We start from the raw sequence: 19,437 nt of genomic DNA on the forward strand, positions 1-19,437 counted from the left end.
GCAATCTTTTCAGTGATTTCAGGTGTGTGATTACCAAGCTCTTCTATGTTGATGTGTCCTGGACTTGTTCTGAGTGGTGTGGAGTTCTGAGATTTCATTTTGGTCCTTTCTCTTGTCATTTTTGATACCAGAGGCAAAGCACCCAGTTTCACTCTTCCCTGGCGGCTCACCATAAGTTGCTAGTGTCCCTAGTTTTCCTGGTGGTCAGACTTGCCCCTTAGTGACCCCCAAGATGGGCTGCTCAGTCCAGGGTCACTAGGCAGTTTGTGGAGTGTGCCTAGTTCTTCCAGTCTCAGAGGAGATCTGCAATGGTAGCAGATCACAGACTACCTGATCCAGTGTCCCTAGGCAGCTCAAGGCATGCTCAGGACCCACGTGCAGGCTGCACTGGTGGCATGATCACAGGCTGCCTGTTTGTGCTCCCAGGAAGCTCAGGGCACACACAAACCCCACATCCACACCGCAGTGTCAGCAGTTCATGGACTGCCTGATCCAATATCCGCAGGCAGCTCAGGGGACACTCAGAGTGGACCCGGATGTGACCTGCAGTGTTAGCAGTGTGTGTACTGTCTGGACCAGGCAGCTCAGGGTGCATGGAGAGTTCAGGTGCAGACTGTAATAGTGGCCAGATCATGGGCCATCTGGTCTACTGTCCCTGAGAAGTTGATGGGGTGTACCTGGCTCTCTTGGTGCTCAGGTGTGAACCGCCATGTCATCGGATGGTGGACCACTTGATCCAGTGTCCCCAGGCAACTCATACTGCATGCAGGATCCAGACATGGCCTGCACTGGTGGCATGATCACAGACCGTCTGGTCTTGTGTACCCAGGCAGCTCAGGGCAGGGGCTATTATTTTGTTTTAAAGAGAGGAAAAAAAGAATAAAAATGATGCAGAATTTTAAAACAAGATGATAGGAAATTGACAGTGGTTACTATATTATATATTGTTATATTCAAAGTAGTTGCTCAGATTACCAGATGCAGACATGCAAAATTGATCAAGCAATATAAGTACTAACTGCTCCTTTCAATGAATAGAAATTAGTAGTACATTTATCTTAGTTATCTTGTGTAGATATACATATCTTTTCTTTTTTGCTCCCTTCCTTCTTTTCTCTTTCCCCCCATCTTTCCTTGTGGGAAGTTTCTTTCCTTTTCATGATATCTATTGTACCTTTTGGATCTTATTTACTCTTTCAGCTTCTTACAGTAGGGAGACAATATGATGTTTACACATGTGAGTCTGACTTATTTCACTTATGAGTATGGGCTCCAGTTGCATCCATTTACCTATAGAAACCTCCAGTGTATCTTTCTTTATAGCTGAGTAGTACTTGAATTGTTACATAACATTGACTTTCCTTATTGTGTGCAACATGGTACTTCAAAGAATATGTACATTGTGGAAGAGTTAAATCTAGCTAGTGAACAAATGCATTATATCAAACAGTGATTATTTTTGTGGGGAGAACACATAACGTCTACTCTCTATTCTCACAATATGTCACCAATATGGAAGCTCTGAAACAATTAAAAGTGTAACTGGCACACAATCCAAGAATCCCCACATGTTTGAGTCTTGAAGGGATGAAAGTGCACAGGTCTCCCCATGTGTCTCTCTGCTTACTCTTATACTAACTTTCTCCAAGTATACTTAGGCTGTCTCTTATAGAAGAAAAGAACTATATGCACTACATGTTTCCAACTCATATGAACAGAGACATTTTCCCAAGGTGAAATGTGGCTCAGTGTGTGGTACTTGGTCTACAGGAAATTATGCACCACAACTGAGAAATAACAAATAGTGTTCATCATGAGAGCTGATTAACTCAATGCCCCTTCTAGCGTTATCATAAAGTAGAGCTCTGTGCTTAGAAACAAGTCACTATTCAAAGGGCCCAAACTTCTTTGTTGCAAAAATAATAGCCTCTTTAACAAAAGATGGGGCAAAAATTGGCTTTCCACATTCTAAAGACTAAAACTAGATCCATATCTCTCCTCATATACCTAACTAAAATAGAATGGATCAAAGATGTAAACATTAGAACAGAAACACGAAGTCTGCTGGAAGAGAGAAAAGGTAGAACTCTTGAAGATATAGGAGCAGGCAAAGACTTTATGAACAAACCCAAATTGTACAGGAAATAGCATGAAGAATAAAAAACTGGGATCTCATCTTATTAGAAACTTTGCACAGTAAAAGAAATCACCAGCAGAGTGAAGAGAAAACCCACAGAGTGGGAAAAATTGCCAGATTTTCCTCAGACAAAGGACCCATATCTAGAATATACAAAGAACTATAAAAAAATCAGACTTCCAATATTTAAAATCCATCCCCAAAGTGGGCATCTGAGACGAATAGACTTCTCAAATGTAATAAAAATAACAAATAAATATATGCAAAATGTTCAGAATCACTGATCATTTGAGAGATGAAAATTAAAACAATACTGAGATTTCATCTCACTCCAGAAAGAATGGCCATCCTCAAGAAGTCAATCAATAACAAATGCTGAAGGGCTGTTGGGAGAAAGAAACCCTTCTCCACTGTTGGTGGGAGTGTAGACTGGTGCACCTACTATGGAAATCAGTGTGGAGATTCCTCAAAATAATAAAACTAGAGGTTCCATTTGACCTAGCTATTCCCCTTCTTGGTATCTTCCCACAAGAATTAAAAGCATCATACCACAGTAAAGTGTGCACATCCATGTTTATAGCAGCACAGTTTGTAGTAGTTAAATCTTGGAAACAGCCCAAATGATTATCAGTGGATGAATGGGTAAAGAAGATGTGGTTTCTTATCCAATGGAGTATTATTCTGCCATAAAGAAGGATGAACTTGAGACAATTCCAGCTAAATGTATGCACATTGAGGCCATACTCTTAAATGAAATAAATCATATAATAGATATTACATGTAATAAATATTGGATAATAGGGACTAGACATTGGAAAATAGGAAGAAAATGTTTAAATGGAAAGGGGAATGGGTCAGGGAAGAAGGAAGAGAAAGAAAAGAATAGAAAGAAAAATGGAAACAAAGCTTCAGGAGATAAGGAAGGGAAGAGTGGCTGAAAGGAGGAGAAGAGATTATGGGGGAAAGAAGAATCAAGATATTTCATGTCCAGGTACAAATTCCCTGTGATGAATGAGATCATTGTGTATCTCTAACATGTAACAATAACATTAACTTTTAAAAAAGAAGTAAGTCACTGTTACTAGGACAGCCTCACTGGTTGGCTCTAACTTCATTAGTTGTTAGGAGAAGAATTCCTTTTGATAATTATAGATTCACATGGAACTGTGAAAGTAACAGAGAAACCTTTTGTACATTTTGTGCAGCTCTTCCCAGTACTAACATTTTGCAAAATTGTATTAATTTCACGTTGAGTCAGTCTCCTGAGCAGGTTCAGATTTACTGGTTTAATTTATAGTCACTGATGTGTGCACAGGTGTTGTTCATTAGGTCCTACGCGATTCCATCCCATCTGTGTTGGTGTGTCTTCTGCAGGGATAAGTATACAAAAAAGCTCCAACACCAAGACAGTCCTTGCATCGCCCTTTTCTAAGTACACCAACCTCAGCAGCCAGTAATCTGTTTTGTTTGGTTTGGTTTTTTCTCCTGGTACCAGGAATTGAACTCATGACCTTGTGCTTGCCAGGCAAGCACTGTGCCGCTGAGCTAAATCCCCAGCCCCAGCAGCCAGTAATCTTGACACTGTCTTTAAAATTTTTCATTTCAGTGCATGTTACATGATTGGAAAAATACATCTTATAACATGTTGGGATTCACTTTGTTCACACAACAGAATTCCCTGAGGATCCATCCAAGCTGTTGCACGTGTCATTAGTTTATTCTTTATTTCCAGAGTAGAAATAGGTGGTAGCCCATAGTGTACTGGCAGAACATGTATTTAATCATCTAGTTGTTGAAGGACTGATCCTACTTTGGCTGACTACACGTTCTGGTGACTACAAATGAAGTTATTTTCACCCATAGGGTTGTTGATATCCAATTCTTGTTTGTATTTATTCTCCTCTAACAAGATACTGGAGAATGTTAACTTTTACAGAGAAGAGCTGAGTTGCAGCTCACAGTTTCAGAGTTTACAGTCAAGATGAATCAGCTACACTGCTTTGGGCCACTTAAGGAGGCACGTCATGCTGTGAGTGAGTGGTGGAGCCCAGCCACTTTGCATCATGAGCCAGGGAGCAAAGGTTGGTTGGGACCCGAGGTTGCTCTTCAAGGGTGTGACCTAGATGACTTCAGGACCTCCTGTGACTTCCTGCATCCTTAAGGTTCCATCTTCTCCCTGGAAGGGCCCAAACCTTGAAAGCACCAGCCTTCAGGGGACCATTCAGTGTCGATATCGTAGTGTAAAGCAATATAACCTTAGATTGCTTGGGGTCACATGAAGGGTGATTTTGCTGCAAGCGCTCAGCTAATTCTCCAGCCCCGCTGCCTACAGGTCTTTATGGGAATGATTTTTATTTCCGTGGGATAAACGCCCAGCACGGCAAATGCAACATCACAGGGTAGGTGTGTGTTTGGTTCTGTAAGGACCGACAAGCTGTGTTTCAGAGTGGCTGTATCCTTTCTCTTCCCACCAGCAATGTGCTTACTGAATTGCAGCCTTGACAGCATTTGCTGTTGGAAGTACCTTTGTTCAGCTACCCTAGCATGTGCACAGTATTACCTCAGTTGTGGTTTTCACTTGCATTTTTTTGATGGCAAATGAGTTAAACATCTTTTTGTGTTCTGATTTGCCATTTGTGTATGTCTTTCGGTGAAAAGTCAATGGGGTCAGTATTTAGAACCAGAAATGGGCCAGATCTGGAAAACTGACTGCAGGGCCATGGGGGAAAGTCTGAAAGAAGCCTTGGTCTAGATTTCCTGAGTCTGTAGTCTCTGGTGTTGCCAAGAAGGGCACTTCATGTCCCCTGCAGCCTCCTCCACATGCCCAGTGTGCACCTGTAGATCTCACATTATCACACCTCCGGCAAAGCCCAAGTTAAGCTGTAGGGACCCAATTGACTCTGCTGCATTACTTACAGTATAGCGTCTGGTTAGAATTTCTTTGTAGATATTCTTTACCAGGTTGAGGCAACTCTTCTTTATTGACTCCTGAAATAAGTGGTGCTTCTGGTGCCGGTGATTTTCTTTTCTTCTCCAGGTGATGTTATATAAATGTGAAATAAATGTTAAAATCTGTTCTAATTCACTGTCCAATTATAGTTTGTGAGTTTTCTGTATGCATTTCATGTATTTACAAAAAAATTTAATAGCTGATATTTTGCTAGAATAAAATGTTGTAAAAGGCAGAAAAAATGTGAAGAGTTGCCAGACAGAAAAAAGATAGCTCACAAAGTGGCAAGAAGAAGATTAACTTGGATGAGAGCAGAACGAGTCTAAGAGGCTAACACTGTCCCCAGGCAGTGGAGGAAGCTCCTTCCACCCTAGAGCACCCTTGCCCACCCAGTAATAGTCCGATTCCAGAGCAGATAATGCCTTTAGGTCATCGAGAATGCAGAGCTTTTACCTTGACAAACGCATCAGTGAAAATGAGCAGAAAAAATTATATTTCAATAAGGCATGGAAAACAGGAAGAAGAAATGGGAAACAAAAAAATAACAAACAATGACATTAGGGAATGCATTTTTGTCTAAGTGAGTTGTTTTCAGTTTCACAGTAGTACAAGGCTGGCAGTAAAAATGTCAGGTAATAACACCAGGGAGGGAGAGCAGAAGGCAAGGCAGGAGACCACGACAGGAGTCTCATGTTGTCAGAAGGACAAAGACATTTGTGTGCATTTGGTTCAAGCATATGTGTGGATAACTTAAGGACACACCAAGAAAAGAAAGAGCACGTGCAACACTACTTGTTTGAAAATAAGAAGCACTCATAAAAAAGTAAAACAAGCAACAACTTAAAGTTATTCATTTAATTCAAAAAAGTCCTCTGTGTGCATATTTCTATTTCTTTTGAAGGGTTCTATTATTAAAGAGTGCCTGCCACTGGGAGTACATCACACACAACTCGTTTTCATTATTTTAAGTGCATGAGCAAAGTTCTTGCTTTGTGCCTGATTTGTGTTTATTGAAATATCTCTCAAAGGATTTAGGATAAACTTCTCAATACAGTTTCTCTCACAAGTGAAAACTCCTAAATTTACAGGAACTATATTAAGAGCACACAATCTTGAATTTCAGAAGTCAGAGAAAAAACCCTTCCTTCTCCTGTATCCATGCTTAAGTCAATGGGAAAAGACTGCAGAGTAAGCTGAACAGGAGCTATTCAGACTAACGGCAGAGATAATTAATGACCTGTAGTGTGTCTTACCCAGCCCACACCGAAAGCAAGCTGCCTTAACAGCCACATTAACAACTTCTAGATGAATTGTGAATGTATCATCATTTTTATAGAAAAATAAAAGGAAAAACACGATGGAAATACAGAAACTCTTCAAGGAGCAATATGTTTCCTTTATGAAAATTAAGAAAAAATGGAACAAACTTAAATATCCAACCAAAAAGAATATGTTAAATATATTTATTCAAGATAGTGCTTAACGGTATGACTTGGATAAATCTATTTTTGACTGCAAAATATTTTTGTAGTATGATAAATGGAAATGATTAGGTTATAAAGCAAGGCATGTAGAAAGATTCTACTTTATAAAATACACACTTCAATAAAATGTACAAGTGTATCTCTATCCATATCGATCTTTAAATGTGAGGTGGGAAGGGGTCAAGTGTTGGCATTACTATGGAGATACATTGTTGGATTTTTGGTTTTTTACCCTTTTGTTTAGTTTTGATTTTTATTTTCCTAATTTTTCAGTCCAGCTAAGATATATTGCTTGTGCATGAAAAACACAGGAAGGAAGATAACCAGTTAAAAATAACAAGAGACAATGACATCTACCTCTATGTGAATATCTCTGAAAAACAAAACACAACAATAAATAGGTCAATAAAAGAAAGAAAGGAAATCACCACTACCATGGTAACAAGAGCCTTCAGATCTTCAGAGTAGCTAGACTCCTGTAGATAAACAGATAGATAGATAAAGAGAGAGAGAGAGAGAGAGAGAGAGAGAGAGAGAGAGAGAGAGAGAGAGAGAGAACTCAGCCATAGGGAGGAGTGAGACCATGTCATTTGCCGGACAACGGGGGGAACTGTGGATCGTCATGTTAAGGGAAATAAACCAGATTTTTAAAAAAGACAAATCTCACATGTTTTTCTCATTTGTGAAATCTATAAAGGGGGGCATGAAAGTAAGAAAAACCAAGAAGAGAGGAAAGAAATTGTGAAGGGAAGGCAATGAGGGGAAGATATAAATAAAGTCTATCATGTATGTGTATAAAAATGCCACAGTCAAACTCACTATTCTTTAATAAGTAGTATGTTCTGATAAAAATTAGAGGAAAGATATTACACAAAAAATAAAACTATTGGTATCCAACTTGAATTTTTTTAAAGAAGGGTGCTCTGGAACTAGTAATCTTCTTATTTTATGAAAAAATAAAACAATCTCATAACAAAATAGTGAGAGAATGACACTAGTTAACACACTGTGTATAAGACATAAACTTGAAGGATTCTTCCCCCAAAAACCTCAAACAGATAAGAACACAAAATTTTCATTTCAATGAATTAAAATGAGCTAGTAGTATAAATGAAACAAATTAACGTATATATTAAAATGTTTTGACACAAAGGTGGTTAATTTGGGGAAATATTGGAACTAGTAATCATGTAATTCAACCTAAAATACAAATGACTGTTACAAAATTAAAAAAAAAATCTTAAAGCTACTATAAGAAGGAAAAGGAAAACGAACATAGTAACCCTGAGTTACCAACGAGTTCCATCCTGGGAGAAATGTTCTGTAAGTTGGATTTGTTTCTAAACCATCAAAGTGGGTCTTATGCAGTACACCTGTGAAAGTTCTCAACCAGAATGGTCATAAGTCAAGCACTTAATGTACATATTATACACATAAATACAGGCTATGTATTTATCAGGTATATGAAAATTCCTACTCCAATAAAGAAAAAAGAACAAAGAAGGAAAGAATCCAACACGGCCATCTAAATTGAATTAGGGTTCTAAAAACCCTGCATCAACCTGTTAATGGAAGACTGCTTGTTTGGTGGTAGGATATAGGACAGCACAGTATTCTCTGATCTCGTGACAAGCAACAGTCTCCCAGCAGCTGCTGTGGCTTTCAGAAGAGTTGTAGAAGTGTTCTCCCTGAGATGCCCACAGCCTGTTCACACCACCCTCACCTCCGCGCCTCTCCCCTTTCTGGCTCCACCATGCCCATATACCCTCTCCCCTCTTGATCCCTTCTCCTTCTGTGAGAAAAGTAACTGGAACAGCATGTAGTGAAGAGTGGGCAGAGGACCATTCACCAAGCAGTAATAAGGTTTCAGAATTGTTCTTCACTAGATGAGGTGGGCAGGGTTTCAACACGGCCACTCTTCCCGCCCTCCATCACTCTGGGGACTCTCGGGTCAACCCAGTGGATTTCCAAGAGGAAGCGCCTCAGTGAAGTTTCTGGCAGATAAAGAGTTAAACTCCGCTGGAGAGAGAAAGTAGCTAAGAAAAACAGAGAGAGCTGAAAGGTCAGGTTCACAACTTGCCAGGGCTCCATTCCCTCCTCCCTGCACCCCCAATTAAACACAGAAAGAAAGTTGGGAGGGGACTCTATTATAGAAACTCACTTAGTATATAAAGTATGCATGGACATCTACATACACACACACACACACACACACACACACGTGTGTACACATATTTTATCATTCTCTCACCATATTAATACACCAAAATGTATGAATGTTTCTTTTTGCTACCTTGTCCTTGAATGTGGGGCTCTGCTGTAAATCTCACAAGATGAGCTCCTGGACAGCACAAAGAGACCCCAGAAGTGCTAACCCAAGATTGTACAGGTGGGCAACGGAAAAGACAGTGGTCAAATCAGGGGTCTCAGAGCCCAAAATAGCCAATCAAGGATAATAACTTTCTTTTTCTTTATTTTAAAAATAAAAGGAGGAAAATATTAACAGACAGTCGACGTTTTACAAAATAGCAAAGGAACAGTATAGACAGTACAGAGTTACAAACAGAGTGGTAGGGAATTAACAATGCTTGTTGTATTACATATTGATATCTTCAAAGTGGTTTCTCATGAAAACAGATATAGACATACAAAGCTGATCAACCAAGGACTCATTGACAGTTTCTTTCAGCAAAGAAATACAAGACAGTAGAACAGCCATGTTAACTATCCTGCATATACATACATACAAACTTTCTCCTTCTTTGCCTTCTCTTTTCCCATAAGGGATAATAACTTTCAAAGAGGAGAGTCCCTTTCTTTCCAGGTAATTAAAAGGACTGAGAACAAAGACCTCCCAGTTTCTGGTTCTAGAAACCCTACCCTAGTAAGGGCTCCCTATCATACCATCTTATTATTTTTCTCCCTTTTCCAGTAGTGGACTTTTTTTTTTTTTTTTTTTGGTATTGGGAGTCAAACTCAGGACCTTGCACTTGCCAGGCAGGTGCTGCATCACTGAGCTATATCCCTGGCCTTCCCTTTCCACTGAAGTGATTTTGTTCCCTATTTCTCTTCCCCTTCCAATACAGTGGTTTTGTTTCTCCTCCTGAACTTATACCTCTAATTCTTTTACTGATGAAGGTTTTTTGTTTTTTTAATGAATCCTCAACCCCCAGCAATTCATCACCATGGCCATTCAAGTATTGCTACCCACTAGGGCTTCAACACCTAAGCAAATCTTGAGTCTGAGTCTGTCTGGATGTGCCAGAGCCTCCTGACTAATGCATTTGAAAAGGTCACCCATTTTCGGCAGCTCCAGATGTCCAAGTGTGTCTGAGCTTCCCCTGTTTTGATGACACTCTGTTGGGCTTCTTCCAAGAGCTCAGGCCATTATTTCCGAACCAACCTCTTTCTTCTGCCTCACCTTTCTGGGTTCCACACCTGTGCTGTTGTCCCTCAGCCTCAGCTCCTGGATCTCATCTCTGTGAGATGACATCTATTTAGTCCAACAGGTTCTTCCCTCTTTACTTCACCTGTAAACGATTGCAAATCCTTTCGCATATTCTTTCTCCAATTCTGTCCTTCGTGAACCTGACAGTGCTCAGGGTCCCCTCAGCATGTTACAAATGCTTTTAAGGTCATCATGTCCTCAACTGAAGTCATAATTTTATCCTCTCTCTCCTCAGTCCCTACACACTTCTTCCTGTATTTCTTCCCAAAATCTCCCTGTCGGTTATCACATCTACCCATGAGTTAACCTTAGCCCTTTGTATTAAGTCAATTGCATGTTCCATCAACACTATTACCTTCTTGAGCTTAAACCCCATGCCTTTAACCCAGAGCGAAGCAACGATCCTCCAAAATGCTTTTCTCAAGACTCTATCACTTCTGCAAAGGTTCTGCAATTATTGCACAAATTAGATCGTCTTCCTCTGTATATTAATGTTCATTACACCTTTCCATTTGCTCTCACAATAATTTCTTTCACAAGGCTTTTCACCACTGTCATTTCCTCCTGGACACAGCCTTGTATGCCCCTCGCTTTGGCCATCTTTCTGTTACAGTAAGCAATACCAGAGAGAGCCATCTGTAAAGAGAGCAGTTTATTTTGGCTCGCGATTCTAGTCCACGGCTGACTCATGCCATTGTTTTGGCCTTGTGGAAGCACATCGTGGTGGAGCATGAGGTAAAGCAAAAGTGCTCAGGTCATGGGCAGGAAGCAAAGGAAAGGAGAGGGCACCATCAGTGGCCTGAAGACCTCCCACTGGGCCAGCCTCTTAGCGGATTCATCACCTCCCCAGAGCACCAAATGAGGACCAGTGCTTTACTGTGCAGTCTTGGGAGAGTGCTGAAGAACCAAAGAACAGCACCACTAGGCCTGAGTCTCAGGAGGCCTCTCTAGAGAGCAGGACGTGTTTTCTCTAGCCTTTCACCTGCCTCACCCATGTTAGGACAGCACCTCTCTTTGGGGTTTCTGGATGCTATTACCAGTCTCCCTAGACTGAGCGGGCGACTGGCCAGCCGAGGAGGGATTTCAGTGACACTGGGTTGGGTGTTCCTCCTCGGTGGTCATACATCTCATAGATTGCTTTTTTCACTAGGAAGGTGTAGCCCTGGAGTGAGGCTGTGAGGACAGTCTCCAGAGTGTGGGCTGCTACTCCCTTCCTTGGGCACGCAACCTGTTGTTGTCCAGGCTGCTTTCACTACTGGGGAACTGCACGTGAATGGCCAGCTTGGTCTGCTTTCCCTGACTTTGGGATGATGCTCATCACACTTCGCTGTCATGTGGCTCATCTGGGAACCCAGAGTGATCGTGGAGATGCACAGGCTTCCAGCCTTTCTTTTCATCCGGATCAGACGGGGCATTTCCACGAAGCATAAGCCTTGTTCTTTTCACTGAAACATGGAAAATATCACGGGAAATGCGGACACAGGAGAAGCGTACATATGCTGGTCTGTCTGGGTGTGAGTCCATGGGATCATGTTAGCAGACATTTGCCAGAATGTCAGATTCTATTAGCAATAATAACCATTACCTAAATGTGGGAGGAGGGACGTTTGTCAGAAAAATGCTCGAGTTCTGGGTTCTGCTAGTCTTTTCCTACCAACAGGCGTGTACAGCGCTGTGTGGTAGGAAGGGAGATGGAGCGACAGAGCGAGGTTGTGTGGCGAGGTGCTCTAAGAAAATGGTACAAGCTTTGCAAAAGGGAAAATGCCTTTAGTTTGATTAAAGGCAAGTTTTAGAGTACACACGGAAAGTTTGTATGCAGAATTTTGCAATATTTTTGGACAGCAGGGAAGACTACAGGTATTTTGCAATATTTTTGCTATATGCTTATATGCAACACTTTTTGAGAGATTTCACAGTGTAGCCTAGGCTGGCCTTGAACTCAGAATCCTCCTGCTTCAGCTTCCTAGATAACTGGGGTTGCAGTGTGTGCTACCGTGCCTAGCCTTATGTGCTACATTTTGCTATACATTTGGAAGGCAGAGATTTAGGTTAGCATACATTTAAGCTTCTATCTTGCTGATATTCTTGTTCCTACCATTCTTGGATAAAGTACATTTGGCAAAGTATTTAGTGTCCGTGAGCCTTAGCTACTTGTAAAGTGGAGATAATATGTACCACCTGCAGTTGTTATGAGGATAAAGTCATGCCAGTTAAGTTCATAGAATGGCTTCTATACATAGTACATGACTAATAAATGTTTAATATTTATTATCATCATAATCACTGCCATTGTTTTTATAGCACATTTTGGTAACAAAGCAATCTTCATTTAGTTCCTCACGCTAATTAATTGTGCATTCTGAGCTGAATGTTAAGAAGCATTAGGTAACACCGCCTCACATAACGTTGAAGCTTCACTTTTGTAGCCTGCTATTATGACTGAGTCAGACATATGCCATTCATGAATAATATTGTACTTTATGAAGAAAGCGGTTGCTTCTTTCATTTAGTCTTGCATTATCTATTTTCAATCATGGATGGTATTGCCAAGAGCTGTTCTTATTATAGAAAGAACAACTGGGAGCATCTAGTGCTTCACTTCCTGGTGTCCACACCTTCTGCAAAGTGTATATACAACCAATGCCTTTTGGTCAATATTAATTCCTTCTCACTGAGGTGGGGGTCTCCCTTGCTGCCCTCCCGCTTTGCATGCATAGCATGGTATATGGTCAGCGAGAAATCCAAGAAGCTAAGTCACTGTTTTAGACTTTGTAGCAAGACAGTCCTGTTCCTTTTTTGAATGTGTTGATTAAGAAATAAACTAAATTGTAGTTTAAAATCTTGTGAGAATACTTCTGGTGGTGTCAAGATACAGCTGATTCTTTGTAAAGAGCCACTCTTTTCTCTGAGGTTGGCTCTTGATCGTTGGAAGGCACTGGCTCGATAGTTGCTGGGTAAACTCTCCCTGGTATGGCTATTATGAGCAGAGAGCAGGAGCTGCTGGCTGGGTTCTGTTCCAGCTTCCTATCAACGTGATGCATGCTGGCAACTCTCTTCCTCTTTCAGGTGGATCAGAACAAATCCGTCTTCTCTGAGTATCTTTTGACAAGGTTGCAATTCAAAGTGCACAAGCCTGGTGATGAATGTGGAAGCTGCAGTCATGAAAGCTGTCAGTCCCACAACTTGACAGTTTGCTTGTCGGACGGACCCGGTTTTCACTGAGAATCTCAAGTCACATACTTGCTGCATTTACTCATTTCAGTAGTGACAGTTAAAGGCAATTCCATGGGTTTCTGAAGCAGGGAGACATTTTTATATACACACGTAAACACTGAGGTAATTGATGCAAGGGTAATTGCTGTAGGAGCCCAGAAACACACTTTCTGAATTTTTAACATGTTTAAATGGAATCATGTTAAGGAATTCTGATGGAATAACTGAAAAATCCTGATATCAGCAGAACACAGTTCTAAATCAAACTTGATTTATAGTTGATAATAGAAACCAATAAATGTACAGGAAAAGAGTTGTGCTGAGGCAGCAGTTCAGACTTTTTACTTTTTATTTATCTTTGCTCAAGGTAGCTCATCTGATGATGCTATTTTCAGAGTGACATTGTGCTTACTGCAGAGGAACCCAGCGGAACCCAACGCCAAGCCTTCTCCATCAGAAAGGCACAGTGCCTCACAACTCCATTCACCACCTTCCTGCCATCTGCCTCCTCATCCTCCCCACAGGAGGTATTTTCTTGTCGGAATGTCGAGTTCCTGGCCTCCCCACCTTTTCTAATGGGAGAGAATATCACTGTCTTCTCATGAAAAATCAGTAAGACCCTTTGGGTGCTGAAATTTAATTTAATCTCTGGATTCATTTTGTTGAATAGAAGCTAAATACAGAATCACCCAGGAAACACTGGGAAAATAAAAGTGCTGATCTTCTCCGTTCCAGACATTCTCCCTGGTACAGCCAGGGTCAATAATCTGCCTGTTAGAGGAGCCTTCCAGGAGGATCTATGGTGGGGTCTGGATCTAGAGCTTTGCTGCTTGTGAAGAGACAGTCGCAGCAGTTTTGTTGGCATGTTCCTCATTCTTAGGCTGTGGCCCTCTGTCACTTTGGAACTTGAGCATTTATTAAGTACAATAATAATTAAGTATGCGTTTCTTCAAAGGATGTTGTACCAAACTGTATTCTACAAAACCTGCTAAATCTAAATAACCTTAAGAAATTATCTTAGAAATAGCAGCCAGCAAGAATTGAGACTTCCTACCACAGTTGTGCACACTAAGAAATAAGAGAGTAAATCATCAGTGTTGTTAGTGAGAGGTGCTTTTCCTTTAAACTGCCTTGTGTTAGATCAGGGGCGACACCTCCACTGCATATCCGGGCACAGAACAAGTGTGCAGCCCTCGGATCGGAGAGACCCACACTTTCCAGGCTACTGAGAGCTATTGCAAAGAATTTGGCAAGTTAAATACATCCTTGCCAGCCACGTTACAGACTAAATTTTACACCAGAAGTGATGTCTCATCTTGCCTGCTTTCTTCCTATAGCCTCAAATGTCTTCGCATGAGTGTGACCACTGAGAAAGCAGCAGAGCGTGGCTGAACATCAGTGATCACACTGGCAGAACACAGGCTGTGTCCAAACTTCGCAGGGAACAGTACAGACCTCCCTCTCTCCCTCTCTTTCTCTCCCTCTCTCTCTTTCTCTCTTTCTCTCTCTCAAGGAGAGCCTCAGCTGGGCTTCTTCATGAGTCCAAAAAGGGGCTCTCACACCTTGCCTGAAATCATGCATGTACAACTTCTAGGAAGAAAGTAAAATACGCCAATGAAGTGTAAAAACAAGGAATTTACGTCACCATGTAGGATCGTGGAGGCGAAGGACAACACTTTAGTAAAATGCATGTATCCTTTTCTGGCTTTCTGTCTAAACCACTGCTCAGTGCCTGTGCTGTCCCAGCTGTGCAGAAAACATAATGAAATAGGAAACAGAACTGAGCATGATCTTTTAAAGAGCTGGAGAAATCCAAACCTCCTTTTGTTATCTGGCTGCACCACATTTTTCTTATCCCCCTGCCTCCCCCAGTTCCTGTGCCTGACACGTATGAGCAGCCCCTGAGATGCCTGTGCGAGGGTCCTGCACATGCGCATGAGTGCGTGTAAAACTTTGCAGAATGCTTTTTCTGTAATACACAGAAATCACCTACTCTCCACAGTCACTGACCACTTTTATAATGTGATCGGATGATATAGGACACAGCCAGATGCAAACTCATGTTCTCCCACTACACTCCCAGAGCACACGTCTGCTGCCAGATGCCTATGTGGGTTTCCCTGTCCACCAAGCAAGAAAGCCGTTCCATCACTGGGGTGTTCTTGCATTCCTTTGAAATCTGACACTGTCTCCCTGGAGAGATCAGATCCCACAGGGTGAGGATTTTTTAACCAAGAGTATCCCTCAACTTCAGACGCCAGTCTCAAGCCGCAGACACACTTCTGACTGACAGGTCATAAACCGGGGTTCACAGAAGCCTTCCTAGCTCGGTTAGTTTTGTAGAGCTGCTCCCAGAACCCAGGGAAGGACACTGATTGGTTTATCATCAAGATATTACAGATGATACAGATGAAAAATGCATAGGGCCAAACATGACAAGAAGGGTGAGGCCCTCTGAGCCTTCTGGTGCCCCTGCTTCTAGCGGCTTCCCTATATCCAACTTTCCAGAAGCTCTGCAAACTGTGTCCTTTGAGGGCTTTATGGAAACTTCATTACATAGGAATGACTGATTAGGTCATAGGTGGTTGGTGATCGACATAGCTTTCATCCCCTGTTACTTGAACACTGAGGAGTGGAGTTGTCGGTCCCACCCCGCAACCTTGGTCTTTCAGCCCCATCCCAAGGCCTCCCAGGGGGCACCTGAAATTAGTCAGTTTATTCACACATGCCCCCTCCACAGAGAAAGGGAGGGAGAATATCCCTCCCTTTGAATATCCTAGGGGTTTGCAGTTTTATGCCAGGAGGTGAGTGGAAGACCAAACATATATTTCACAAGGTCACATGTGGCATAGCTATGCAGATTACCACAGAAATCCCTGAAATCATATCTACAATTTTAAATAGAAACATCTTTCTTCCAGGTAGAAAATATTCACTGAGAACTTACTATGTATCAGACAAGAATCTAAATATCTAAATAGCAAAACTCTTTGCCATATAGCAAACCAAAATTTTGAAAACAAAACTTATGTAATTAACTTAGATTCACTTTCTGACTTAACAAAGTAGTTGCATTATAGGTTTAACTCTGGTGGCGCCTAAACTTTCTTCTCAATACATTTCTAGCTGCTTCTGTTCCATCTCATTCAAAGCTACAAAAGGGTGGAAATACAAGGCAGTCCCTGCCAGTCTATTCTGTCCCAGCTGTCTAATTTGTCCTTGTTTGCATCACTGTTAGGTTTCAACTCCATTGTTCATTTTTGAGTTTCTGAGTCTTTACAAAAACCACATCCTTAGCCAGCATTTCTGACTTCCTTTTATAATGCAGGTGTAATAGATCACCTCTATCCTCTTTATCCTGACATGGGAAGCACAGCATGAGTCAGGGTTACAGTCAGCCCTCTGTATCCCACTTCAAATAGAAAATACTTTTTAAAAATACATCTGGACACCATAGATACAGACTTTTATTTCTTGTCCTTTTTCCAAAATGCTGCAATATAGCAACTATTTTTATAGTATTTACATGGTATTAGGTACTGTAAGTCATGTAGAGGTAATTTAAAGTGTATGGGAGAGTACGTATAGGTTATATGTAAATAATATGCCATTTTATATTAGGAACTAGAGCATTATAGATTTTGATACCCATGAGACTCCTGGAGTCAATTTTCCATGGATACTGAGTGATGTCTATATATTATCTGCCTTCTAAAAAGTACTAGTGGCTTTTACTACAAAAATCAAATGCTTATAAGTGATTATATCATGTACATTTGGTAAATAAAACATACAGTTGACCATGAAAGTCATGTGGGAGCCAGTAGGAGCCCATGCTGGGGTTAGAACAATAAAATTCATTCAGAACAATGACTCTCTGATATCTGAGCACCTTGACAGTGTCCTTAGAGGAAACCACCAAACTTTACTGATTTATTCAGTTCTGCACCTGACCTGTGGGTCCCTTGTACTTGCTACTGTTTTAGGTTGGTGTGGTGGTTTCAAAACACATGTCACACTGAGCAAAGTCTTTTTATCTTATTTTAAAGAGAATAATAAATGAGAAACAAACAAACAAAAAACAGAACAGTAGCAGCATACTAGTATCACAAACAGAAACAAATCAAAGCAAGAACATTTAAAGTGACACAGGGTCTCAAGACAAAATAATACAAATCAACAATGGTTGTTACGTTACATACCACTATCCTCAACTATGTTACTCAGATTACCAGATGTAAGAATGGAAGATTGCTCAAACCATTAAAGAGAATAAGAAAATAGTTATTAGATAAAACATTAGAGATAATACAGAGTTTCACTAGACAAGATGGTAGGGGTTCACCATTGTAATTCCAGTGCATATTGTTTTAATGAAATAATCATTTATGAAACATGAGTAAGATGATGGAAAACAGGAAGGAATGGGGGAGCACTCCAGGCCCAGCTGCTGCACCCATAGACCTGCAGGAGCACATGGACAGAGGAGCCAGGAAACGTCAGCAAGGAAGCTACTGCTTTAGAAGAAGGACAAGGAAGTATGCACAGAAGGAGCTGATCCAGGTGGGGGGGATCCAGGAACAATCACCCTGCCCATCCTTCCAGGCCCACTGGGCACCGCAAGACATGGCCATCCATGGAAGTACTCCACAAAGCAGAGCATATGGGCACAGACACACCAGGGACAGAGGAAGTCAGGTGGTCAAGGCAGACAGGCCGGGATAACTGGATGTTGATCTTTGTCAACATCCAATATTTCTGTGTCTGTGTGAAAAATGAGTGGTCAGACCCAGGAAAATCAAGTCCCATGAGCCACATGGTCTTCACTGGAAAACATCAATTTAGCCATACTCAATTGAAATCTAGAATGAGTGTCTTGAGCAGTAGAATGAATGCCCTTATCTGCATGTTGTTGCAGTGACATATGGAGCCACAAACAGATGGTCAGTGTCACCATGATGTGTCCTCTGGTGGAAGCCTTTCTCCCATGGTCACCAGATCTCCAAAGCTATGAAGCCAAGAAAGCAGAGATAGAAGCATCAATTCCTGATGTGGGGTACTTCGGGCAAACGGCACTTCCCCTGCATTTCTCTGTGGTTGTTTTTCTCATAAACAGGAAAAAAAAAAAACAAAAGCCTCTGTACCTTGAGGTATGCCAGAATAACTAGGTTATAGTCTTTACAATAAGTAAAGCAATGAGAATTTTCTGTCAGTTGCTGATTTTCTAACAAAAAGAATTTCAACCTTGACCTCTCTAACTGAAGACATCGGTAGATATACCATGCCTTTGTGAATGTGGTAATATGTGAGAAAACTATGCTTCATCCGTCATAAACAGATTAAGTGCAAACTCATTAACCTTGACAGTTGTGTAGGAGTTTTTCCCATATGAATGCCTGTTATGAACTGACTTGCTGGGCCTTCTGAAGCTGACTCTACTGCACTTGTTTCTTGCAGGAACATTTTTGTTTTCTTTTCCAAAGCTTTTGTCATCTGTTCTTCCTTTCACTTATTCCTGAACACCTCTGTGATATGTCAGTTCCCTGGACTTTTCTACCACTTATTTCTCAGCCTGAGATTTGCATGCATCTGCAAACGTTGTTTGCTACATTTAACTTTTAAGATCTAGTTACTGTGATGGTATCATAATGGACCAGTGTGACATTCTATGGATTACTAGATGATCAGAATCTCTCTAAAGAATCTCTTCAAGACAAGAGAGCAATCATAGCTTGGAATTAGAGCACTAAGAGTATATTATTGTTTCTGCCACAAGGCAACAGCATTAAACAATTATCCTCAATACAATTTAGAAAAAAGTGGTAGGTCAATAGTTGAATTTCCAGTGCCAGATACTACATTGATGTGTTTTAGCTAAAATATTACATCTGAGCAACATCACTATATGAATAAGTGGGCAATAGTGCCTGGTCACCCTCTAAGATCCTTTCAAGTTTTGCCTTACTCATAAAGGAGAGTTAAATGTTATCAGGACCCCTGGAGTGAGTCCCCAGTTTCCTGCAAAGCATTACAGTGCATGGCAAAAAGAAACAGCAAGAGACAAATAGCAATGCAGTGGAGCTCTGGGATGGTTAGCATTCTTGGGGAATAGAAGGCCACGAGGCAGCTAGAACCTTAGTATTTATTGATCACATTCACACTGAGGAAAATGGTGATGGGATTATGGCCGGATGTGCTAGAAAGT

At 41.1% G+C, this 19,437-nt stretch overlaps 1 protein-coding gene across 7 annotated transcripts in view; it reads left to right on the forward strand.

Moving 5' to 3' along the window:
* The window catches only part of LOC106147246 (leucine-rich repeat extensin-like protein 5), a 23,980-nt gene extending 5,588 nt beyond the window's left edge, over positions 1-18,392 (forward strand). For 2 of the 7 annotated variants that reach the window (XM_013507670.1, XM_013507672.1), the window contains exon 3: positions 13,600-14,326. In XM_013507670.1, the coding sequence (XP_013363124.1) occupies positions 13,600-13,808 (209 nt within the window). In that variant the 3' untranslated portion in view covers positions 13,809-14,326. Of the gene's footprint in view, positions 1-13,599; positions 14,327-18,150 lie in introns of those variants that run through there. The other 5 variants (XM_013507671.1, XM_013507674.1, XR_001232030.1 and 2 more) reach the window with 5 other exon arrangements.
* The last annotated feature ends 1,045 nt before the right edge of the window (positions 18,393-19,437 follow it).

This window comes from Chinchilla lanigera, unplaced genomic scaffold (genome assembly GCF_000276665.1).
Source record: "Chinchilla lanigera isolate Chin_1 unplaced genomic scaffold, ChiLan1.0 scaffold00132, whole genome shotgun sequence".
Lineage (NCBI taxonomy): Eukaryota > Metazoa > Chordata > Mammalia > Rodentia > Chinchillidae > Chinchilla > Chinchilla lanigera.